General features: G+C 42.6%; 1 protein-coding gene across 17 annotated transcripts in view; it reads left to right on the top strand.

Moving 5' to 3' along the window:
* CPN1 (carboxypeptidase N subunit 1) overlaps positions 1-24,065 on the top strand; it is a 49,780-nt gene extending 25,715 nt beyond the window's left edge. For 8 of the 17 annotated variants that reach the window (XM_086377216.1, XM_086377217.1, XM_086377219.1 and 5 more), the window contains 7 exons: positions 1,493-1,648; positions 6,828-7,010; positions 8,436-8,547; positions 16,359-16,498; positions 18,017-18,116; positions 20,466-20,584; positions 23,791-24,065. In XM_086377216.1, coding sequence (XP_086233342.1) covers positions 1,493-1,648; positions 6,828-7,010; positions 8,436-8,547; positions 16,359-16,498; positions 18,017-18,116; positions 20,466-20,584; positions 23,791-23,949 — 969 coding nt within the window. In that variant the 3' untranslated portion in view covers positions 23,950-24,065. The remainder of the gene's footprint in view (positions 1-1,492; positions 1,649-6,827; positions 7,011-8,435; positions 8,548-16,358; positions 16,499-18,016; positions 18,117-20,465; positions 20,585-23,790) is intronic. The other 9 variants (XM_086377226.1, XM_086377231.1, XM_086377228.1 and 6 more) reach the window with 3 other exon arrangements.
* Positions 24,066-25,642: the final 1,577 nt, after the last annotated feature.

Here is a 25,642-nt window from a genome sequence, read left to right as displayed (position 1 = left end):
GCTGCAACTACTGAGCCTAAGTGCTGCCACTACTGAAACCCGTGTGCCCTAGAGCCCGTGCTCCACAGCAAGAGAAGCCACCGCAACGAGAAGCCAGCACACTGCAACGAAGGGTAGCCCCTGGCCTCTGCAACTAGAGAAAAGCGCTCACAGCAACGAGGGGTAGCCCCTGGCCTCTGCAACTAGAGAAAAGCGCTCACAGCAACGAGGGGTAGCCCCTGGCCTCTGCAACTAGAGAAAAGCGCTCACAGCAACGAAGGCTAGCCCCTGGCCTCTGCAACTAGAGAAAAGCCCTCACAGCAACGAAGACCTAGCACAGCCAAAAAATAAATGCAGAAATAAAAAATAGGAGTTCCCACCCTCCTACACGATTGATAAGAATGTAAATTGGTGCAGCCACTATGGAAAACAGTACGCTGCTGCTGCTAAGTCGCTTCAGTCGTGTCCGACTCTGTGCGACCCCATAGACGGCAGCCCACCAGGCTCCTCCGTCCCTGGGATTTTCCAGGCAAGAGTACTGGAGTGGGGTGCCATTGCCTTCTCTGGGAAAACAGTATAGAGGTTTCTTAAAAACCTAAAAACAGAGCTACTTTATGATCCAGTAATCCCACTCCTGGGCATATATCTGGAAAAGATGAAAGCTCTAATTTGAAGATACATGCACCCCAGTTTTCATAGCAGCAATATTTACAATAGCCAAGACATAGAAACAGCCAAAGTGCCTGTCAACAGATGATTAGTTTAAGAAGATGTGGTATAAATATCCAATGGAATACTACTCAGCCATAAAAAGAATGAAGTACTGTCATTTGCAACAACATGGATTGGCCTAGAAATTACCATATTAAGTGGAGTAAGTCAGAGAAAGACAAATATTACAAGTGATAAGTTATATCACTTATTATATTATTATATATGTGGAATCTAAAAAATAATACAAGTGAATCTGTATACAAAACAGAAACAGACTCAGAGAAAACAAACATAGTTACCAAAGGGGAAAGGGAGGGTGGAGGGATAAATTAGGAGCATGGGATTAACAGATACAAACATAAAACATAAAATAGATAAGCAATGAGGATTTACTGAATAGAACAGGTAGTTATGGTCAGTATCTTATAATAAGCTATAATGGAAAATAATCTGAAAATATACATATCAACTGAAAAATTATATTTTCTTTTCATATATACCTTTATCATTCTGATTAAATAGACAAACATTTAAAAAAATGTATGGGTTCCCATTATCCTGAAACACCCTTCTTTTGTTCGAGCTTCTCCTGGGATCTCTACCTCGAGCACATGGTCAACAAGGAAACTTGAATCATGCCACTGGGACTTTAGATAAGTTAAAGAATAAAACGTTACATTATTTCATAGATTGAGCTAATGAGTAAAAAGAAAAAAAAAAAACTATATAGTGTTCTTCCAATAGAGCATTCAGTGTGAAACCTAAACCTTCATCTTTCATTTCTTCCTTTTCCTACTAGGAACGGGACATCTCTGGGTATCTGGTTGGCAGGAACAATGCAAATGGGGTGGACCTGAACCGCAACTTCCCCGATCTCAATACCTACATCTACTACAATGAGAAGAACGGAGGCCCCAACCACCACTTGCCCCTTCCAGACAACTGGAAAAGTCAGGTATGAGATGAAATTTGCATGCAGAAGCAGGTAAATCAGCATCTGGCATTTCTTCTCTCGATCTTCATATCAACTAAACAAACAAGAATGAAGCAACAACGCAAGTCTGTGCTAATCTATCCTGAGCAGTGCTGACCATACTGTATGCCTCTTGGTATTTCTTGCCTCCCTGAGCATAGAGCCCTTCACTGAGCACAAGATGTTTGATGTTAGTGGCGAAGGAGGTAAAACTGGTATCGTACTGTTGCACTGCACTTTACAATCTTAAAGAACTCTTTCTCAGCTAGCGTATCATCAGAAACTATGGTAAATGCATCAGGCAGTGTTATCCATCCCCATTTTATAGATATCACTTATAGAAAAAAATAAACTCACACAGATAGCAACTGATAGATTCAAGACTAAAACCTAGGTCTCCTGACTCCTCATCCAACATTCTTTCTATGGCACTATCCTGTCGACAGAGGACTGTAGGATTCTAGAGAGGAATCTCTCTTGCATGTGATGAACTGTGTGCTTATCAACAATTAGTGATAGAAGGAGGTTCAGGGAGTCTCACCCTTAGAAAAGAAGCTTTTCTTCTTCTCTCTCTGTATGCCATTGACTACTTTACCATATTCTCATTTCCTTTTTTCAACCAAAGATCACATTTGATACTCCCAGGTCTCTCACCTCTTCGTATTAGAAATGGTTCCATCCTAATGGTTGGCCTGTTCCTGGGAATGACTGTTGTCATCCTCGGAGTATCATCACCACCCTGTTTCTGACACTGTATGGCTTAGTTCTAAACATTCTCTTTGTGAATATCTGAGCTTAGAGACTGGGGAGAGAAAAATAAAGCAGATATAAGGCCTTATATTGGAAATTGCTAGATGGATATTACCAGTTTTTTCCCACTGGAATTGAAGCAAAAGTTATGCTGACATGTTTAGACTTTGGATAGCAGCTATGCTCTGGGCTCAAGTAAATAATAAATAAAAAATAACTTTGTATTTGTCATATTCAGTCAGAAGGATGCTCAGATTTATTAAACTTGTCTACATGAAGTAAAGTAACTGAGCCAGTAATAATTAAACTCCACTGGCTCCTCTGTCTGCAGCTTAGAAGGGAAAAAACAATGAGAAGTCTCTCACTCTTGATGGGACAGCCTAAAGGGCCAGGAACATGAGAGGCTGGCCTCCTTCTGATGGATGGAGGCTTAGGACATGGAGAAAGGACTGCTTTAAAGCATCTGAGCCCTGGTCACAGAGTTGGACTGGTTCCTCTGGGATTATATTCACTCTGATTGAGTGGGGCTCAACATTATTCATTTGGTCTCCTTGGGAATAGAAAAGATCAGAACCTTCACAAGAGACCCTTGATCCAGGAGGAGTCATTAACACCACATAACTTCTAAGCACATCCATCTGGAGGGGAGGAAAAACTGTGAAGACTATAAATTATTTACTTACACTACAAGTCCAGTAGATTCAAGGCTTTCTTTAGAATACTGTCACTCACTAGCAATATAATTTGTAGTACCAAGCATGGACTCTCATTAATTAGACAAGACTGGCCCATATTACAGTATATCTAATTTATGAAATTTGGATATCAGCAAACTAAAGTGGACTGGAATGGGTAACTTTAACTCAGATGACCATTATATCTACTACTGTGGGCAAGAATCCCTTAGAAGAAATGGAGTAGCCATCGTAGTCAACAAGAGAGTTTTAAATGCAGTAATTGGATGCAATCTTAAAAATGACAGAATGATCTATGTTCGTTTCCAAGGCAAAACATTCAATATCATGGTAATCCAAGTCTATGCACTGACCAGTAACGCTGAAGAAGCTGAAGTTGAACAGTTCTATAAAGACCTATAAGACCTTCTAGAACTAACACCCAAAAGAGATGTCCTTTTCATTATAGGGGATTGGAATGCAAACGTGGGAAGTCAAGAAATACCTGGAGTAACAGGCAAATTTGGCCTTGGAGTATAGAATGAAGCAGGGCAAAGGCTATTAGAGTTTTGCCAAGAGAACACACTGGTCATAGCAAACACCCTCTTCCAACAACACAAGAGAAGACTCTGCACATGGACATCACCAAATGTTCAACACTGAAATCAGATAGATTATATTCTTTGCAGCCAAAGATGGAGAAGCTCTATACAGTCAGCAAAAACAAGACCAGGAGCTGACTGTGGCTCAGATCATGAACTCCTTACTGCCAAATTCAGACTTAAATTGAAGAAAGTAGGGAAAACCACTAGACCATTCAGGTATGACCTAAATCAAATCCCTAATGATTATACAGTGGAAATGAGAAATAGATTTAAGGGCCTAGATCTGATAGATAGAGTGCCTGATGAACTATGGATGGAGGTTCGTAACATTGTACAGGAGACAGGGATCAAGACCATCCCCAAGAAAAAGAAATGCAAAAAAGCAAAATGGCTGTCTGAGGAGGCCTTAAAATTAGCTGTGAAAAGAAGAGAAGCTAAAGGCAAAAGAGAAAAGGAAAGATATACCCATTTGAATGCAGAGTTTCAAAGAATAGCAGGGAGAGATAAGAAAGCCTTCCTCAGTGATCAATGCAAAGGAATAGAGGGAAACAATAGAACGGGAAAGACTAGAGATCACTTCAAGAAAATCAGAGATACCAAGGGAACATTTCATGCAAAGATGGGCTCGATAAAGGACAGAAATGGTATGGACCTAACAGAAGCAGAAGGTATTAAGAAGAGGTGGCAAGAATACACAGAAGAACTATACAAAAAAGATCTTCATGACCCAGATAATCACCATGGTGTGATCACTCACCTAGAGCCAGACATCCTGGAATGCGAAGTCAAGTGGGCCTTAAGAATCATCACTACGAACAAAGCTAGTGGAGATGATAGAATTCCAGTTGAGCTATTTCAAATCCTAAAAGATAATGCTGTTACAGTGCTGCACTCAATATGACAGCAAATTTGGAAAACTCAGCAGTGGCCACAGGACTGGAAAAGGTCAGTTTTCATTCCAATCCCAAAGAAAGGCAATGCCTAAGAATGCTCAAACTACCACACAATTGCACTTATCGCACACACTAGTAAAGTCATGCTCAAAATTCTCCAAGCCAGGCTTCAGCAATACGTGAACCGTGAACTTCCTGATGTTCAAGCTGGTTTTAGAAAAGGCAGAGGAACCAGAGATCAAATTGCCAACATCCGCTGGATCATGGAAAAAGCAAGAGAGTTCCAGAAAAACATCTATTTCTGCTTTATTGACTATGCCAAAGCCTTTGACTGTGTGGATTACAATAAACTGTGGAAAATTCTGAATGAGATGGGCATACCAGACCGCCTGACCTGCCTCTTGAGATACCTGTATGCAGGTCAGGAAGTAACAGTTAGAACTGGACATGGAACAACAGACTGGTTCCAAATAGGAAAAGGAGTTCGTCAAGGCTGTATATTGTCACCCCGCTTATTTAACTTATATACAGAGTACATCAGGAGAAACGCTGGGCTGGATGAAACACAAGCTGGACTCAAGATTGCCGGGAGAAATATCAATAACCTCAGATATGCAGATGACACCACCCTTATGGCAGAACATGAAGAAGAACTAAAGAGCCTCTTGGTGAAAGTGAAAGGGGAGAGTGAAAAAGTTGGCTTAAAGCTCAACATTCAGAAAACTAAGATCATGGCATCCAGTCCCATCACTTCATGGCGAATAGATGGGGAAACAGGGGAAACAGTGGCAGACTTTATTTATTTATTTTTTTTGGCTCCAAAATCACTGCAGATGGTGAGTGCAGCCATGAAATTAAAAGATGCTTACTCCTTGGAAGAAAAGTTATGACCAACCTAGACAGCATATTAAAAAGCAGAGATATTACTTTGTCAACAAAGGTCCATCTAGTGAAAGCTATGGTTTTTCCAGTAGTCATGTATGGATGTAAGAGTTGGACTATAAAGAAAGCTGAGTGCCAAAGAATCGATGCTTTTGAACTGTGGTGTTGGAGAAGACTCTTGAGAGTCCCTTGAACTGCAAGGAGATCCAACCAGTCCATCCTAAAGGAGATCAGTCCTGAGTGTTCATTGGAAGGACTGATGTTGAAGCTGAAACTCCAATACTTTGGCCACCTAATGTGAAGAGCTGACTCATTTAATAAGACCCTGATGCTGGGAAAGATTGAGAGTGGGAGGAGAAGGGGACAACAGAGGATGAGATGGTTGGATGGCATCACTGACTCAATGGGCATGAGTTTGAGTAAACTCTGGGAGTTGGTGATGAACAGGGTGGCCTGGCATGCTGCAGTCCATGGGGTCACAAAGAGTCAGATACGACTGAGCAACTGAACTGAACTGAACTGACAGGAGAACATTCTACATGTTGACATTACAGCAGATGTGTTGGGAGTAGGAAGAGGTTGAAAATCATTGTTGTAAACCTGTAATTTTCAGACACATTTATTAAACTCCAAATTTCTGCAGCTCCAGAAGCTACTGGAAAAGTGGGTAAGTTGAAGAACCCTTTCTTTGTTACACAAGAGAGGCCAAATTGGAATTCTGAGTTCCGAAACCCTGTGCTACTCCTCTTCAAATTGCTCTTTTTCCTCCTTTCTCCCCCTTTTTTATTTAAGAGACTTTATTTTTTTTTAAGGAATTTTAGGTTCACAGCAAAATTGAATGGAAAATATAGAATGGTACCACATATTCCCTGCTTCCCATTATCAACATCTCCCACCAGAGTGGTACATTTATTGCAATGATGAACCTACATTGACTTGTCATCATTACCCAAAAATTCATAGTTTCCATTAGGGTTCACTCTTCATGTTGTATCTTCTGTGGGTTTTCACAAACGTATCATGACGTTTATCTACCATTTTGCATCATGCACAATAGTTTGACTGCCCTACATGATGTCTTTTTAGCTATTTTGAATAGTGGGATTCCACATGAGATTTCATTTTGAAAGTGTTCCATTCACCTAATTTGTTACACTGTCAAGCAAAAGATCAAAATTTCCCTGTCTGCACTTCTTATATCTGGTAGAACTCTCTTTGCTTTATTCAGGCATGCCATCCTCTCAGGCCACTTCCTGTCAGACATGCCATCCTTTCAGGCCACTTCCTGACAAAACTCATGTGAACAGCCATCTGGCTTTAGTTGTAGCTTCACCACCAAGCTCTCATCTCTCCTCAGGTGGAACCCGAGACCCAGGCTGTGATACAGTGGATCCGATCCTTCAACTTTGTCCTTTCAGCCAATCTCCACGGAGGGGCGGTGGTGGCCAATTATCCATATGACAAGTCCCTTGGGCACCGGGTCCGAGGTTTCCGCCACACTGCCAATACCCCCACGCCTGATGACAAGCTTTTCCAGAAGGTATGCAGAATGGCCATCTGTCCAGGAAGAGGAACGTGGGGCTCAGGAGAGTGACAGAGGTCAAATCAGTTAACACAGGACCCTATTAGGAATGAGTCAACAGAAAATGATTGAAAATACCTCCTGCTCATTAGGAGCCTACAATCTAGTATGTTACATTTTGTTTTGAGTGATAAACCATACATTTATGAAAAAGTAAATAAATAGGAAAGCTTTATAGTACAGTTACCACAATGTAAAAAATACTTGTTAGTGATAAGGAAGAAATATACTGAAAGTCTGATAGTGCTGGTGGTAAGCTAGAGCATTAAATATGAATTTCAGGGGCTCTAATTTACAGTTTTATAGTAATATGGCTGTATAAATGTAAAATATACCATGCATAGGAAAAAGGCTTATAGCTCAAAACAACAATAGAATAAAATTAACAGATTAGCTATTTTATAGTTAATATTCTTAATAATATATAATTAATAAAATAATTGGAATTCCCTGGTGGCTCAGATGGTAAAGCGTCTGCCTGCAATGCGGGAGACCCGGGTTCAATCCCTGGGTTGGGAAGATCCCCTGGAGAAGGAAATGGCAACCCACTCCAGTACTCATGCCTGGAAAATTCCATGGATGGAGAAGCCTGGTGGGCTACAGAGTCGGATCAACTGAGCGACTTTCACTTTCTTTCAATAAAATAATAACATTATTTAGTATTTCAGTTTCTTTTTTTTTTTTCCTGGCCGAGTCTCATGACTTGTGGGATCTGAGTTCCCTGGCTGAAGACTGAACTGGGTCCCCACATTGAAAGCACCAAGTCCTAACCACTGGACTCCAGGGAATTCTCCTATAATGATAACATGAATTCAACAGTTAATGAATTACATAGAGAATAACACCAGTTGTTGCTTTGCAAAGCATATATATTATTATATTTTCTTCTCTAGTAATCTCTTTTTGTCCATTGTTATAAAATAGTAATGAAAGAAAATGATAGAGATTTTGAATATATCCCTGTCCCTTTAACACACATCTCTCACTCCCAATACATAATTCCTTTTGTGATGAAGACCTGTCTTACTTGCTTCTTGATTCTCTCTTGCAAAACTCAGGTGGAAACTGAGGCACACTTGGAAGAGAGCTCATACATGATTGAATGCCACCCCTCATTTTGCACTTGAAGAAATTTAGGCCCAATATAGTGGGAACAGCAGGAGATAGATCTCCTAACTCTAGTCCATTCCACACACACACACACACACACACACACACACACATATACCATCTCTCCATTTCTCCTGGTATTTTCTTTCACAAAAGGAAATAATCAATTGTTTCTACCTAGTGGGGTTCTTAGCCTCACCCTGCTTCTGAGTATGAGCATTGCCATATGAGTTGGGGACACTCAAGATCATTTTTCACCCACTTTACCTGTAGCTGGCGAAGATCTACTCCTATGCACATGGATGGATGCACCAAGGTTGGAACTGTGGGGATTACTTCCCAGACGGCATCACCAATGGGGCTTCCTGGTATTCCCTCAGCAAGGGTAAGAAGAATGCTGGGCACAAGAGTGCTGTAAGCTGAAGTAGACTGGGACTCATTTCTCCTTTTAAATTGTCAATTGATTTTTGCATCCTGTCAGAGATATGACAGGAATGCTATTTTGCATTCAAGTAGAGATTGGAGAAGGACATGGCAACCCACTCCAGTACTCTTGCCTGGAAAATCCCATGGACGGAGGAGCCTGGTAGGCTGCAGTCCATGGAGTCGCTAAGAGTAGGACATGACTGAGCGAATTCACTTTCACTTTCACGAATTGGAGAAGGAAATGGCAACCCACTCCAGTATTCTTGCCTGGAGAATCCCAGGGACAGGGGAGCCTGGTGGGCTGCCATTTATGGGGTCACACAGAGTCGGACATGACTGACGCGACTTAGTAGCAGCAACAGCAGAGATCTGAAAAATGAGAAGCCTTAAGTTGGCATTTAACATCATCTTCTAATTCTTTAAAATGGAGGTTGGAACACTGTGTGGTCCTTTAGAACTGATGGTTCACATAGTGGATTAGATCATAGGAATGTAGTCAAGTGGTTAAGAGTGTGGTCTCTAAGGTTACATTGGGTTGAAACCCAGCTTGCCTATTCACTAGTTATGTGGCTTTAGGCTAATTACCTAACTTCTCTGTGCTTCAGTTTCCTCATTTGTACTTTAAGAATAACACTACTTGCATTATGATTTTTATGTAAGTATTAAATAAAATAATGCACATAGAGCATTTGGAAATGCCTGCTTTATAAATATGAAGATTTTTCTAAAGTGGCATGAGGTATGCCTCATATAGCAAAGATGAAGAGAGATGCCAGGCTAGACAGACAATTCCTCTGATATGTGCTCTTTGTACCCTGCCTGCCCATCTCCCATCAGCAGGGATTTGCCATGGACATTGGCCACTGATAACATAGCAGACACCTCTAGCAAGAGGCTCTTCTCTCTATTCTTTGGGCTTTTCCCATCACTGAGGGTCAAGATGTAACCTCTGTTTACAAACCTTCAGTAGATAAAGAACCTAAGGATAGGTAAGAGCTGAAGCAGGAAACCAGGTTCTCTTAGGAATCATGTTGCAGCAGCAATCTTCTCCCATCCTCTCACACCTGACCTGTCAGAGCCCAGGTAGTAGAAACTCACTGGTGAGGGCTGAGCTGATGGCTTGTCCTATGGGGACTGGGAAGGAGGAAGGTTAGCAAGTCATCATGTACTAGGAAGATGACAGACTTCTTGTGGCCAAAAACTCACTTGAATCCAAAGCAAGAAGACTGAACTTTACTTTCTTTGATTTACATTCAGTTCAGTTCAGTTCAGTCGCTCAGTGGTGTCCGACTCTTTGCGACCCCATGAACTGCAGCACGCCAGGCCTCCCTGTCCATCACCAACTCCCGGAGTTCACCCAAATTCTTGTCCATCAAGTCAGTGATGCCCTCTAGCCATCTCATCCTCTGTCATCCCCTTATCCTCCTGCCCCCAATCCCTCCCAGCATCAGAGTCTTAACTCTTCACATGAGGTGGCCAAAGTATTGGAGTTTCAGCTTCAGCATCAATCCTTCCAAAGAACACCCGGGACTGATCTCCTTTAGAATGGACTGGTTGGATCTCCTTGCAGTCCAAGGAACTCTCAAGAGTCTTCTCCTACACCACAGTTCAAAAGCATCAATTCTTCGGCGCTCAGGTTTCTTTACAGTCTAACCCTCACATCCATAGATGACTACTGGAAAAACCATAGCCTTGACTAGACAGACCTTTGTTTAGGAAAGTAGTAAGTTTTTGTTTAGTCACTAAGTTATGTCCAACTCTTTGAGACTCCACAGACTGCAGCATGCCAGGTCCTCTGTCTTCCACCATCTGTTAGAGTTTGCTCAAATTCATGTCCATTGTGTTGGTGATTCTGTTTAACCATCTCATCCCCTGCAGCCCCCTTCTCCTTTTGCATTCAGTCTTTCCCAGAATCAGGGTCAAAGCAATAAGTGCCTGCGTGCTAAGTCGATTCAGTCATGTCCGACTCTATGCGACCCCATGAACTGTAGCCCACCAGGCTCCTCTGTCCATGGGATTCTCCAGGCAAGAATATTGGAATGGGTTGTCATTTCCTTCTCCAGGGGATCTTCCCTACCCAGGGTTTAAACCCACGTCTCTCAAGTCTCCTGCTTTGGCAGGCAGGTTCTTAACCACTAGCGCCATCTGGGAAGCCCCAAAGCAATAAGTGAACGTGAACGTGAAGTTGCTCAGTAGTGTCCGACTCTTTGCGACCCCATGGACTGTGGCCTACCAGGCTCCTCTGTCCATGGGATTTTCCAGGCAATAGTACTGGAGTGGATTGCCGTTTCCTTCTCCAAGGGATCTTCCCAACCCAGGGATCGAACCCAGGTCTCCTGCATGTACCCCCTCCCAAATTTAGAACATAAAGTATACTTTTTCAAATACTTGTTCCTCCCTTTCCTTTCCCATTTTCTGAGATAGCATAACCCATGCCTCCACTAAATCATTAATCATTTAGTCATTCAGTTCAGTTCAGTTCAGTCGCTCAGTCATGTCCGGCTCTTTGCGACCCCATGAATCACAGCACGCCAGGCCTCCCTGTCCATCACCACCTCCCAGAGTTCACTCAAACTCACGTCTATCGAGTCGGTGATGCCATCCAGCCACCTTATCCTCTGTCGTCCCCTTCTTCTCCTGTCCCCAATCCCTCCCAGCATTAGGGTCTTTTCCAATGAGTCAACTCTTCGCATGAGGTGGCCAAAGTACTGGAGTATCAGCTTCAGCATCAGTCCTTCCAGTGAACACGCAGAACTGATCTTTAGGATGGACTGGTTGGATCTCCTTGGAGTCCAAGGGACTCTCAAGAGTCTTCTCCAACACCACAGTTCAAAAGCATCAATTCTTCAGTGCTCAGCTTTCTTCACAGTACAACTCTCACATCCATACACGACCACTGGAAAAACCATAGCCTTGACTAGACAGACCTTTGTTGGCAAAGTAATATCTCTGCTTTTCAATATACTATCTAGGTTGGTCATAACATTCCTTCCAAGGAGTAAGCGTCTTTTAATTTCATGGCTGCAATCACCATCTGCAGTGATTTTGGAGCCCCAAAAAATAAAGTCTGACACTGTTTCCACTGTTTCCCCATATATTTCCCATGAAGTGATGGGACCGGATGCCATGATCTTTGTTTTCTGAATGTTGAGCTTTAAGCCAACTTTTTCACTCTCCTCTTTCACTTTCGTCAAGAGGCTTTTGAGTTCCTCTTCACTTTCTGCCTTAAGGGTGGTGTCATCTGCATATCTGAGGTTATTGATATTTCTCCTGGCAATCTTGATTCCAGCTTGTGCTTCTTCCAGTCCAGCGTTTCTCATGATGTACTCTGCATATAAGTTAAATAAACAGGGTGACAATATACAGCCTTGATGTACTCCTTTTCCTATTTGGAACAAGTCTGTTGTTCCATGTCCAGTTCTAACTGTTGCTTCCTGACCTGCATATAGGTTTCTCAAGAGGCAGGTCAGGTGGTCTGGTATTCCCATCTCTTTCAGAATTTTCCATAGTTTATTGTAATCCACATAGTCAAAGGCTTTGGCATAGTCAATAAAGCAGAAATAGATGTTTTTCTGGAACTCTCTTGCTTTTTCCATGATCCAGCGGATGTTGGCAATTTGATCTCTGGTTCCTGTGCCTTTTCTAAAACCAGCTTGAACATCAGGAAGTTCATGGTTCACATATTGCTGAAGCCTGGATTGGAGAATTTTGAGCATTACTTTACTAGCATGTGAGATGAGTGCAATTGTGCGGTAGTTTGAGCATTCTTTGGCATTGCCTTTCTTTGGGATTGGAATGAAAACTGACCTTTTCCAGTCCTGTGGCCACTGCTGAGTTTTCCAAATTTGCTGGCATATTGATTGCAGCACTTTCACAGCATCATCTTTCAGGATTTGAAATAGCTCAACTGGAATTCCATCACCTCCACTAGCTTTGTTCGAGGTGATGCTTTCTTTTTTTTTTTTTTTTTAAAAAAACATTTTTTAGCATGATCCGCGAGACGTGCAGCCGCACCGGGACGCTCCTGTCTTTGAAGGCTGTGGTGATGAAGCAGCCGAACGTGAGCGCCGCCATCACGCTCAGCGAGAAGGCGAACAGCGAGTTCGCCCGCGACAGCACCGTGTTCATCTCGGCCAACGCCCCGAGAGCGCACCGCAGCACAGGCACAGCCGGGACCCCGTTCCAGCAGCGGACCGGCTCCCGACGATCCGCGCCGCCTGCGCCGCGCGTTCCGGGCCGAGGTGATGCTTTCTAAGGCCCACTTGACTTCACATTCCAGGATGTCTGGCTATAGGTCAGTGATCACACCATTGTGATTACCCCTAATTCACTTCAGTTCAGTCGCTCAGTCGTGTCCGACTCTTTGCGACCCCATGAATCGCAGCACACCAGGCCTCCCTGTCCATCACCACCTCCCGGAGTTCACTCAGACTCACGTCCATCCAGTCAGTGATGCCATCCAGCCATCTCATCCTGTTGTCCCCTTCTCCTCCTGCCCCCAATCCCTCCCAGCATCAGAGTCTTTTCCAATGAGTCAACTCTTCGCATGAGGTGGCCAAAGTACTGGAGTTTCAGCTTTAGCATCATTCCTTCCAAAGAAATCCCAGGGCTGATCTCCTTCAGAATGGACTGATTGGATCTCCTTGCAATCCAAGGGACTCTCAAGAGTCTCTCCAACACCACAGTTCAAAAGCATCAATTCTTCAGCGCTCAGCTTTCTTCACAGTCCAACTCTCACATCCATACATGACCACAGGAAAAACCATAGCCTTGACTAGACGGACCTTTGTTGGAAAAGTAATGTCTCTGCTTTTGAATATGCTATCTAGGTTGGTCATAACTTTCCTTCCAAGGAGTAAGCATCTTTTAATTTCATGGCTGCAGTCACCATCTGCAGTGATTTTAGAGCCCCCAAAAATACAGTCTGACACTGTTTCCACTGTTTCTCCATTTCCCATGAAGTGATGGGACCAGATGCCATGATCTTTGTTTTCTGAATGTTGAGCTTTAAGCCAACTTTTTCACTCTCCTCTTTCACTTTCGTCAAGAGGCTTTTGAGTTCCTCTTCACTTTCTGCCATAAGGGTGGTGTCATCTGCATATCTGAGGTTATTGATATTTCTCCTTGCAATCTTGATTCCAGCTTGTGCTTCTTCCAGTCCAGCGTTTCTCATGATGTACTCTGCATATAACTTAAATAAGCAGGGTGACAATATACAACCTTGACGTACTCCTTTTCCTATTTGGAACCAGTCTGTTGTTCCATGTCCAGTTCTAACTGTTGCTTCCTGACCTGCATATAGGTTTCTCAAGAGGCAGGTCAGGTGGTCTGGTATTCCCATCTCTTTCAGAATTTTCCATAGTTTATTGTGATCCACACAGTCAAATGCTTTGGTATAGTCAATAAAGCAGAAATAGATGTTTTTCTGGAAATCTCTTGCTTTTTAGATGATCCAGCGGATGTTGGCAATTTGATCTCTGGTTTCTCTGCCTTTTCTAAAACCAGCTTGAACATCTGGAAGTTCACGGTTCACATATTGCTGAAGCCTGGCTTGGAGAATTTTGAGCATTACTTTACTAGCGTGTGAGATGAGTGCAATTGTGCAGTAGTTTGAGCATTCTTTGGCATTGCCTTTCTTTGGGATTGGAATGAAAACTGACCTTTTCCAGTCCTGTGGCCACTGCTGAGTTTTCCAAATTTGCTGGCATAGTGATTGCAGCACTTTCACAGCATCCAAATCTTTCAGGATTTGAAATAGCTCAACTGGAATTCCATCACCTCCTCTAGCTTTGTTTGTAGTGATGCTTTCTAAGGCCCACTTGACTTCACATTCCAGGATGTCTGGCTCTAGGTCAGTGATCACACCATCATGATTATCTGGGTCCTGAAGATCTTTTTTGTACAGTTCTTCTGTGTATTCTTGTCACCTCTTCTTAGTATCTTCTGCTTCTGTTAGGTCTATACCATTTCTGTCCTTTATTGAGCCCATCTTTGCATGAAATGTTCCCTTGGTATCTCTGATTTTTTTGAAGAGATCTCTAGTCTTTCCCATTCTGTTGTTTTCCTCTATTTCTTTGCATTGATCGCTGAGGAAGGCTTTCTTATCTCTCCTTGCTATTCTTTGGAACTCTGCATTCAGATGCTTATATCTTTCCTTTTCTCCTTTGCTTTTCACTTCTCTTCTTTTCACAGCTATTTGTAAGGCCTCCCCAGACAGCCATTTTGCTTTTTTGCATTTCTTTTCCATGGGGATGGTCTTGATCCCTGTCTCCTGTGCAATGTCACGAACTTCATTCCATAGTTCATCAGGCACTCTATCTATCAGATCTAGTCCCTTAAATCTATTTCTCACTTCCACTGTATAATCATAAGGGATTTGATTTAGGTCATACCTGAATGGTCTAGTGGGTTTCCCTACTTTCTTCAATTTAAGTCTGAATTTGGTAATAAGGAGTTCATGATCTGAGCCATAGTCAGCTCCCGGTCTTGTTTTTGTTGACTGTATAGAGCTTCTTCATCTTTGGCTGCAAAGAACATAATCAATCTGATTTCGGTATTGACCATCTGGTGATGTGCATGTGTAGAGTCTTCTCTTGTGTTGTTGGAAGAGGGTGTTTGTTATGACCAGTGCATTTTCTTGGCAAAACTCTATTAGCCTTTGCCCTGCTTCATTCCATATTCCAAGGCCAAATTTGCCTGTTACTCCAGGTGTTTCTTGAATTCCTACTTTTGCATTCCAGTCCCCTGTAATGAAAAGGACATCTTTTTTGGGTGTTAGTTCTAAAAGGTCTTGTAGGTCTTCATAGAACCGTTCAACTTCAGCTTCTTCAGCATTACTGGTTAAATGGGTGTAATTCCAAGATCATGAAGTTTATATCAAGATGATAGTGAGGTTTCTAGACCAGCATCATCAGCATCACCTGGGAACTTGTTTAAAAAAAAAAAAAGAAAAGCAAGTACTGGATACATACTGAGTCAGAAACTCTGGGGCTGAGGCCTAGCAGTTTGTATTTGGCTGGAAGTCACAGCCTTCTAGGTAATTCTGATTCAGGGAGAGAATCAATGTAACAGGCTAGAGTTGTTCTCCAACTTTCCCTATTCTTTTAATAAGAGGTGGTTGCACTCATCAGCTTAGAGAGCAGGTAAAAAGTTGATTAGATGAATAATTTTTAATCCCAATAAGTTTGTGATATAAATACCATTCTAATGATCAGAAATATATTCAAAAGTGATTGATTCAATTGAATAATATACAGGATAGAAACAGGCAAGCATTTGATGAAGAAAAACTATAACTGCCTTCTGCTTTCTGTGGAGTCTGTTTTTCTAGGATAACTATTTTCAAGTTGGTGCTGTGTTCTCAGGTAGGAGAAAGGATGTGAAAGCAAGATAACCATCTCATCTCCGACCTCCCAGATCTGAAGAATATCACGGTCCAAGAGAAGAATCTATCCCTTGAGGGCAGTAATTGTCTGATATGGAGGCATGAGTAATAAGCAGACCTTGGTATGATGAGAGAGACAAGAAGTGAATTTAAGTCATGAAATGGAAGAAGTAGAGAATGGAGACCACACAGTGGGCATTTGTGAAGGGAGAAAACTGGAAAGATAGATAGGCATGTGAATTTGAAAACTGGGGAAAGGGCTTATGGAGGAGAAAAATAATGGAGATGAAGAGGTAGAACAGCAGGTGATGGGGAAGAGTGTGGAGAAATTGAGTGTTGAGTGGGAACTTGATTATACAACTCTGCCCCTGCTCTCTTTCCCCTAGGAATGCAAGACTTCAATTATCTCCATACCAATTGCTTTGAGATCACGCTGGAACTTAGTTGTGACAAGTTTCCGCTGCAAGGGGAATTACAGCGCGAGTGGCTGGGTAATAGGGAAGCCCTCATCCAATTCTTGGAACAGGTAAATTCCGTATTTCAAGTGTCCTGCTTACAGAAAGGGAAGTGTTTTCTGATGGTAGGCAAGGTATTTTGAATGACTCAGGTCTGACTTTTGCTCTGACTCAATACACTAGATCTCAGCTTTTCTACCAGTGAAATTAATTCATTCCACTTTGTTGAGCACAGCTATCTGTCAGAGACTGTACTCTGTGCTGAGGATTAAGAGTAAGCAAATATATATCTCTGCATGCATGCAGCTCATATTCCAGTAAGGAGAGACAGACAATAAATAAAATAATTTGTAACACGTTAAATGCAAAATGCTATGAAGAAGGCCTTACAGAGAAAGTAACATTTAAACAGACTTACAGGAGGTAAGGGAGTAAATGGTTCAGATATCTAGGGGAAAGGGGGCTCCCTGATGAAGTCATAGTAGCAAATGCAAGGCCAACAGTAAGCAGATGAAAATGCTCAGAATCGCTGGAGAAATGTAAATCAAAGCCACAGTGAAATACCACCTCACACTCATTAAGATGGCTGCTATAAAAAGACAAATTTAAAAACAATGATGGAAAATAGCAAGTGTTGTGAAGAAATTAGAACACTGGTGCAGTGTTGGTGGGAATGTAAAATGGTGTAGCCACTATGAAAAAACAATGTGGTGGTTCCTGAAAAGAAATTAAAAACAGAGCCGCCATATGATCCTGCAAAACCAATTCAGGGTATATATCCAGAAGAACTAAAAGCAGGATCTCAAAGAGTTATTTGTACACCTGTATTCAGAGCAGCATTGTTCATAGTAGCCAAAAGGTGAGAGCAACCCAGTGTCCACTGGTGGATAAAAGGACAAACAAAATGTGGTATAGACACACAGTGGACACACAGCCTTAAGGGAGAAGGAAATTCTGCCATGTGCTGCAATGTGGATGAACCTAGAGGACATTATGCTAGGTGAAATGAGCAAGTCACAAAAAAACAGCAATTTTATTTATATGAGGTATGAAGAGTAGTCACATTCATAGAGGTAGAAAGGAGATTGCTGCTGCTGCTAAGTCGCTTCAGTCATATCCGACTCTGTGCGACCCCATAGACGGCAGCCCACCAGGCTCCCCCGTCCCTGGGATTCTCCAGGCAAGAACCCTGGAGTGGGTTGCCATTTCCTTCTCCAATGCATGAAAGTGAAAAGTGAAAGTGAAGTCGCTCAGTCGTGTCCAACTCTTAGCGCCCCCATGGACTGTGGCCCACCAGGCTCCTCCATCCATGGGATTTTCCAGGCAAGAGTGCTAGAGTGGGGTGCCATTGCCTTCTCCGGGAAAGGAGATTAGTGACACGATTTGACTTAGATTTTAACAGGATCAATCTGACTGCTGTTTTGAGATTACTGGGAATTGTGGTGAGAACAGAAAGACCAATCAAGAATCTGTTACCATAATCTTTGTGAATATCAAGTGCAGTAGCACATGGGGAAGGGCTTCGAGGACTCTCAAACATGGCACAAATGTTTTGTGAGCATCACTATACACTATAAACTTTCCTACAGGTCCACCAGGGCATCAAGGGAATGGTGAGGGATGAGAATTATAATAATCTTGCGGATGCTGTCATTTCTGTCGGTGGGATTAATCATGATGTCACTTCAGGTAGGTGGCCACTGCTTTGTGAGGTGAGAAGGGAGCCTTTACTGATTCACTGTCTTTAGCATAGTCAGGAAGCCAGTTTGTAAGCCAGTGAGACCAGCAAGGATGTCAAGGACACGGGAGGTGGAGGGATTGGAGGAAGGAAGGATAAGAGGATTGAGGACAGGAATTAAGAGACAGGGCCAGGAAGATGCGAATGTGAACATCTCTCTCAGCATTCAGGAGTCACTGCCTCATACTTTGTTAGGAGTGTTTTCTGGGATTGAGGTTATTAATAGCTCTCATACTGATGTGAAATGGGATAGAAAAGAAAAGGACTGTAAAACTGGTGTTTAGTCTTGACCCCAAGCCAGGCATTTCGCTACAGCTCTGTTTAGGAAAACGTTGGTAAGACGTATTCCATAGTAGGCTCCCTGAGGGCAAGATTGATGGTGGGAGCAGGTCTTCTTGGAACCAACTTGAAACCTAGAATGGTACAGACTATCTCACAGCACAATGGTATTGCAAACTGCCCCAGCCCAGTTTGATCAGGCCCAACTCTTAGGGGTTTGGTGGTGTTTGGTTGGTTTTTCATGTAGAGCAGTAGCTTCCAGTGGCTAGGGGCAGGTGAGATTTGCCTGCCTCCCCCAATCTTGATACCAGCATGGCTCAGCCACATTTCACCATGTAACTGTACCAAGCAGGCACCTTACAGCTCAATCTGTTTAAACTGGATGAAATCTAAATTTTAAGGAGATAACTTACATTCTTTAAGGTGCTCCTGACACCTCTTCCATGAACAGTTCAGAACAGTTCATTCAAGGCAAAGGCAACAACATTCTAAAGGCAGAATTCTGTAGACTCATAGTCAAGCATCAGATACCAGATCCTTCCAGTCCAGTGACTGGACCCAGGACTGTTTAGGGAACCACACTCTGACACCCCCAAGAGCTTCAGGGCTTGTTAGATTCTTATATCCTGTTCACGCAAGGGTGGGAAATGTCTCATTCTAGTCAATCAACATATGTTGAACTCCACGAATTTCAGCAATAAGAACCCACTTCTAACACACAGGATGCTAAATTGATAAATTACTCATTTCACCACTGGAAGAGCTCATTGCTAACGTTCATTATGCTACTTAGCAAAGCATCTAGTGTTGCTAAAAGATAAAGATAGCTGAAGCCATTGTAATACTGCATCTGGAATTAGGCCTTTCTGGTATAGTGGTAGCTAACCACTCCTAGTTGGAGCCTCTAATTAAAGAAAATGACAGTCCCTAGGGTATAACAAAGTATCCAATGTATGCATTATAACACACTGCTTTTACTAAGGAATTTTAAAGTAATTTATAGGCATTATAGGTGGCAGAGACTTCATTATTTATCTCTCATTCTTAATTGCATTTATTATGTCAGTTCTTCATTGCTGTTACAATAAAAAGAATTTTAAAGGCACAGACATAATTTATTCTAAAGAGATATAAAGTCATTAGCTAAAATACTACATCCCTGTCTTGAGAAACAGGCTTTCTTTTCAGTTTTATTTTCCCCTTTTGATGGTGATGGAAGAAATATTAGAAATAAGATTCTCAAAATCAGATATTTAGGTCATTTAGTCCAGCCCTCCCACTCAATACAAAATTACATACAAGAGAGGAAGGCTCAGGTGGGAAGGGATATATATATATATTTATAATTATTATTGATTTGTGTTGATGTATGGCAGAGACAACCAAAACATTGTAAAGCAATTATTCTCCAATTAAAAAAAAATTACACTTATACAACACCACTGAGATCGGGTTGTTTGAATCATGTCCACTGATACAGGTTGCGCACTGCACAACTGTGTAGCTTTTCTAGAGCCCCTCATTCCATTCAGCCTGCTCACAATTTCAAAAGGCAGTTCATTCCTTTTTTGGTAACTTATATTTTGTCAAATTTTTACTTCTGTCCTCATTCTTATTTCTTTAATGTAGACATCGTTTCTTCACAATGACTTTTCAGACATTGAAACAAAGGTCTCATGTCATCTCTTTACCAGGAAAAACATTCATAAATCTTTCAACCTTTCTCCTAGTGACCCTTCAGTGGACATGAGTTTGTTTTCAAATGCATGCAGGATCTAAAATTAAACATAGTACTCTCACTGCAGAGCACAGTGAAAATTCTACTTCCTGGGAGCTGAGGCCCATGATCTTAAAATGTTATGACAGCCTATGATTGTTTTAGATCTTTACCAGTTTCATCATGCTGTTTAAAAAAATTAAGCTTGTGGTCAGCTAAACCCCTCAGATTGTTTCTCATATCAAAGCCTCATCTGGGGCAGATTTCTCATCAGCGGACTGAGTTATATCCTTGTAACTTTTAGGTGCCCATGGCGATTACTTCCGGCTGCTGCTTCCGGGTACCTACACGGTCACTGCCACAGCACCTGGGTTCGACCCAGAGACCGTGAGTGTGACCGTGGGTCCTGCGGAACCCAAGCTGGTAAGTTAGGCTGACCTCTACAGAGCACTGTAAAGCTCGCGTAAGCAGAGTTACAAATAGTCAATTGTGTAGTTCTAACCTCTGCCAAGCTTCCCTCTTTCACCACCTAAGAAAAACAAAATTAGTGCTCCCATATGCTAATTTTTCTCCTATCATTCTTGTGTTACATCCTTCCCCATTTCTTTTGGTTTTTCCTTTTCCTTCTCTTTAACGTAGCATTGTGATTAAAGCACTGCCAGATTCTAAATCCAGCTCACTTGTCTGCAGACCTTGGACAAATTACCTGATTGCTCTCATCCTCAGTTTCTTCCTCTGTTAACTGGTGATAATAATGCCTCTTTCACAAGAGGTTAAAATGAGAAAGTGCACATATAACATTTGGTACAGTGACTTACACGTAGAAAGTGCTCAACAAACCCCAGAGACCTTGTCCTGATACACAGGCTTACCGTCTTCTCCGTCATCAGTAAGGACCACCACCAGATGGCACTCTGCCCCCTTCTGGTGCCCACGTGCCCAGATAGCGTTGCTTTCCACTCACCTTGGTGCTTTTCAATATTCAACTCTGCAAAAGGCTTTCTTTTATAGACAGGATGAGAAGTGAAAAACTTTTTTGATCTATAGCCTGGGCCTTTTTATCTTTGGTCGTTTTGGATTGGGATCTCAGAGCCAAAGAAACTCAAAGATCATGGAGACTAATCCTCAGGTTTCTCAAACAAAGGAAAAGTAACGAGGCCGTCCTGGTTAATGAGCATCTATGGACCTTTCCCTCATGTCAGGTTATCCCTTGGGCCCCCTCACTCTGTCCTATTCCTTCTCTATACATCCTGAGAACTTAGCAGACCTTTCTTCCCTTTCCCTGTTAACTCAATGCAGTCAAATATCTTGCCTTTTCAAATAGTTATAGGTACTATTCTTTGAATAGCTACTGTGTGTCAGACATTACCTTTCCAGAATCATCTCATTTAACCTTCATAACAACCCTGTATATAAACCCATTTGTGGCTGAGGAAGCTGAAGCTCAAAGAACAGGAGTAACTTGTCCAGTACCCCATGGTGAGTAAGTGGGAGCCAGGAGTCCAGCCTCTGCGGGGCTTTCAGGGCAGCTTTCTCAGCCAGCCTGTTACATGGCCTTGTGCTGAGCTCAGCACCTGTGTTCGTAACCTCTTTTTTTTTTTTAGTAGGGGAGACTTTTTTTTTAAAAATTTTTTAACTTTACAATATTGTATTGGTTTTGCCATATATCAACATGAATCTGCCACAGGTATACACGTGTTCCTCATCCTGAACCCTCCTCCCTCCTCCCTCCCCGTACCATCCCTCTGGGTCGTCCCAGTGCACCAGCCCCAAGCATCCAGTATCGTGCATGGAACCTGGACTGGCAACTCGTTTCATATATGATATTATACATGTTTCAATGCCATTCTCCCAAATCATCCCACCCTCTCCCTCTCCCACAGAGTCCAAAAGACTGTTCCATACATCAGTGTCTCTTTTGCTGTCTCGTATACAGGGCTATTGTTACCATGTTTCTAAATTCCATATATATGTGTAACCTCTTTTTTAACATAGGAATCACAGTAAAGAGCTCTTTAAAGACTTTGAAATTCCTTTGAAATTTCTAGACAGCTCTCGCTTTCCCCTGTCCTAGTCCCTCCACTCCCTTCTTCTGCAGGATATAAATGACTTCTACTTGCAGATGCGCAAAGCAGAGAGTAGCTCTTCCCTGGCAGCCTGATAACCTGCTCCCGATTTCCCAGTCGGTGCACCCTCTCCCTTTTTCCTTGTTATCCCCCTGCTCCTCATCTACCCTAAAACCAAATGACTTAGGCAGCTGCTTACAGAAGTCTTGCACTATGTGTAAGTCTATTCAATTGCAAATTCAAACAAGGACAAATCCTCTTGAGTAACAAATTAGGCTTCAAAAGATCTTACCTCCTTTCTCATATAGGCTTTAAATGAATTGATATAACCCATCATTGTATCACGTATAACTCAGAGGGGGAAAAGTTTATCTTTTGGATACGTTTCTCAGGTACAGTCACAACTAAGAATCCACTTACTGATCCCAGTTGAGTCCCTTTCCCGTTCTAAAGCAGAGATCTACTTGGTTGAAAGAAAAGAAAAAAAGATCATTTACTAGAGGGTTTTTGTGCTACAATTAAAACTCTTTAAAGTGTCTCCAAGAGTCCAGTGTTTTCCCTGTGGCTTCTTCCCTCACTGCCGTCCAGATGTCCCACGCTTTTCATTTCCTCTGTCCTCGCCTCATTTTGTTGTCTCTCTCTCTCCCCCCCCCACTTTCCTTTCTTTGATCCTTATATTGACACTATATATAAGAAATAGTACTGATACAGTACAATTGGCTCTGATTTCTCCGGCTTTGGGAGAACTAGCTGGCTGTGGGTTTTTTCCCAAAGGGGCAAGAAGTAACCCCATGAAGAGGTCTGTCTGTCACATGTTTTCCAACTCCCTGCTGGCTTTAGCAGCTCAGCCTGTTCCCAGGGCCTGAGAGCCAAGGATGCCTCCAGGGAGTGTGGTTAGAATGCGGCGCCCCACCCTCGCCTTTCCCTTCCTGGGCAGGAGCTCTAGGGCTTCTGCACAGCCCACAGATCCCACACTTGTCAGTCAGAAGCATTGTCACCTCTGTGTGCACGGCCAGAAGGAAGGTTTCAGCGTACTGCTGGGAACAGTGCATTAGTGCGTGAGGACACTGAGAATTTAAGAATCCATACTAACAATCTGTACTGTCTCTATTTCCAAACAATTAGGTTTGGAAGGTTTAGCGCTGAAGGTCTGAGGCATTCTTTGGCTTGCCTGGGCACAGTACCTGTGACTCATGCAGTCCGCTTACAGGTGATGACTGTGGCACCATGAATCTTAACTCTTGTTTTGAACAGCAGTATTGGCAAAAATCATGCCTTGAGTGTAGATATTTTTTTTCTATTACATATAAAATAAATGTACGTTAAGTTCATCCAGATACACCCTGTGTATTATCAGTTATGATGCGCCATTTTGGGGAAATATGAGCCGAGCCTGTATGACACCACCCACACTGGTTGCTGTGATATTCTCCTCAGTTCCTTGTCCTCAGGACCTGGAACCATGGTAAAGCAGGATCCAAACTGGTCTTCCCCCAATTTCAGTTCTGGGAAATGGAAAACTGATTTCTGTGCTCTCATAGCTTCTTTTTTTTTTTTTTCCAGGTTAATTTCCAACTCAAAAGAAGCACCCCTCAAGCAGCCCCTAAGAGGAGAATTCCCAACTCAGGGCATAGAGGCAGAGTCTTACCAAAGAAAGTGCAGCCCCGGGCAGCTAGGAAAAAAGAAACGATGATGAAGCAACCCCAGAGAGGCCCTGCCTGACATCCGCAGTGCCCGGGGCAATGCTTTGGAAAGTTTTTGTTCCTGCTCTCCCACCAGAAGCATTCTTTCTATTTTATTATCTGAGACATATTTAAATATAAACATATTCAGAACAATTCAGAATGGTTTCCATCTGTTCCAGGGGTAAACCCTCTGATGCAGTCATACATACATGTAAATGATGTTCATTCAGATTTTCCATTTCTGGGGATATGGTTTATGTCCAGAAGGCTCTGTGCCAATCCACACTGTATCCAGAGACTGGTTCTGGCTGGTTAATCACTCTCCCTCTAGAGTCTAGCACAAAGCCTGCAACACAGTAAGTACCCAATGAAGGTTTCTGGATGAATGGCTGAAAGGATGAGATGATCCATCGTTGATGTTGTTCCCACAGCAAGACCAGGTAGCCCATTCTGAAATCCTAGAGGACCGTTTCAACAAGAGCCAATAATTTATTTTTTTAAAAATATTACTGCTTTTTAAAAATAATTTTTACTTATTCATTTTTGGATGCGCTGGGTCTTCGTTGCTGTGCGGAGTTTTCTCTGGGTGTGGTGAGGGGGGCTACTCTTGATTGCAGTGCGCAGGCTTCTCATTGCCGTGGCTTCTCTAGTTATGGAGCACAGGCTCTAGGCGCCTGGGCTTAGTGGTTGTGGCCCACAGGCTTCCCAGACCAAGGATGGAACCTGTGTCCTCTGCATTGGCAGGTAGATTCGTATCCACTGGACCATCAGGGAAGCCTGAGCCAATAGTTTCTTATTAACTAAAGGATTTCACATACAAGCACCTAATCCTTCTGCTACCTATTTTCATACACAAGCATTTTAAACAATATGCATCTTTCGAACATTTTCTGGGTAATAGAGATGCCCCTGTGGAATGATTGTGTCCTGACCCTGTTTCAGGAATACACAGTACTCCCCACCCCCTGAGTTCCCCAGAATGAACCATTTGTACTAAAAGTGTTATGAAGCAAAATAGACGTCACTGAAGGTTTTAAAAGAATGTGCAGTCTTTCATCATAAAAGTTCATAACCCCCCACTGGGCATGTTCGGGGTTCCTAATTTCCCTGTCCCCAGGGCTTAGAGGGGGAGTTTACCCATCATCACCCATTTCAGGGCTCAGCCCCAGTGAAACAGGGCAGGCTCCATTACCCCCCACACTTGCTCCACCTCTCCCCACCTTGTCATCCTCCACCAATGGTTCCTCAGCCTCTCCCAAGCCCAGACCTTTCCCAACATTGAGCAGTTTAGCTGTTCTCAGCAAGTATTCTCATGTCCACCAGAAAACAGGAGGTGCTCTCTCTGTGACAATCCACCCTCTGCAGGAGACCATTCGAGATTAGGATGAACACATGATTTATTTTTGTTACCTGAGCAATCTCTCAATCTGTGGTCAAATGGGAGACAGAAAAAAATGTATCTTTTCCCATTTAGAAAGGAAATTCTCTCCTCAGGTGATATTTTCTTTCTTCCCAATTTTAATCCCATATCCCTTGGTTCCCTTCTTATTGTTATAAAGAGGGAACTACTTGAGAGGGCTCTTTTCAATTCAGTAAGACTGTGCCTGAGGTTGCCGTATGCACTTGAGTTTTCCAGACTGTCTGAATATCGCTTACTTTGATTTTAGCTTCCGTTATACACAGTCATTTAGCAAAGCTGATGTTTGCAAAGCACGGTCACAGTGCTTTCC

This window comes from Bos grunniens, chromosome 26 (genome assembly GCF_055505025.1).
Source record: "Bos grunniens cultivar Pamir isolate PY7600 chromosome 26, Bosgru_T2T1.0, whole genome shotgun sequence".
NCBI lineage: Eukaryota > Metazoa > Chordata > Mammalia > Artiodactyla > Bovidae > Bos > Bos grunniens.
The sequence above is the reverse complement of the archived record's forward strand: the minus strand, read 5'-3'. Positions and strand labels throughout refer to the sequence as shown.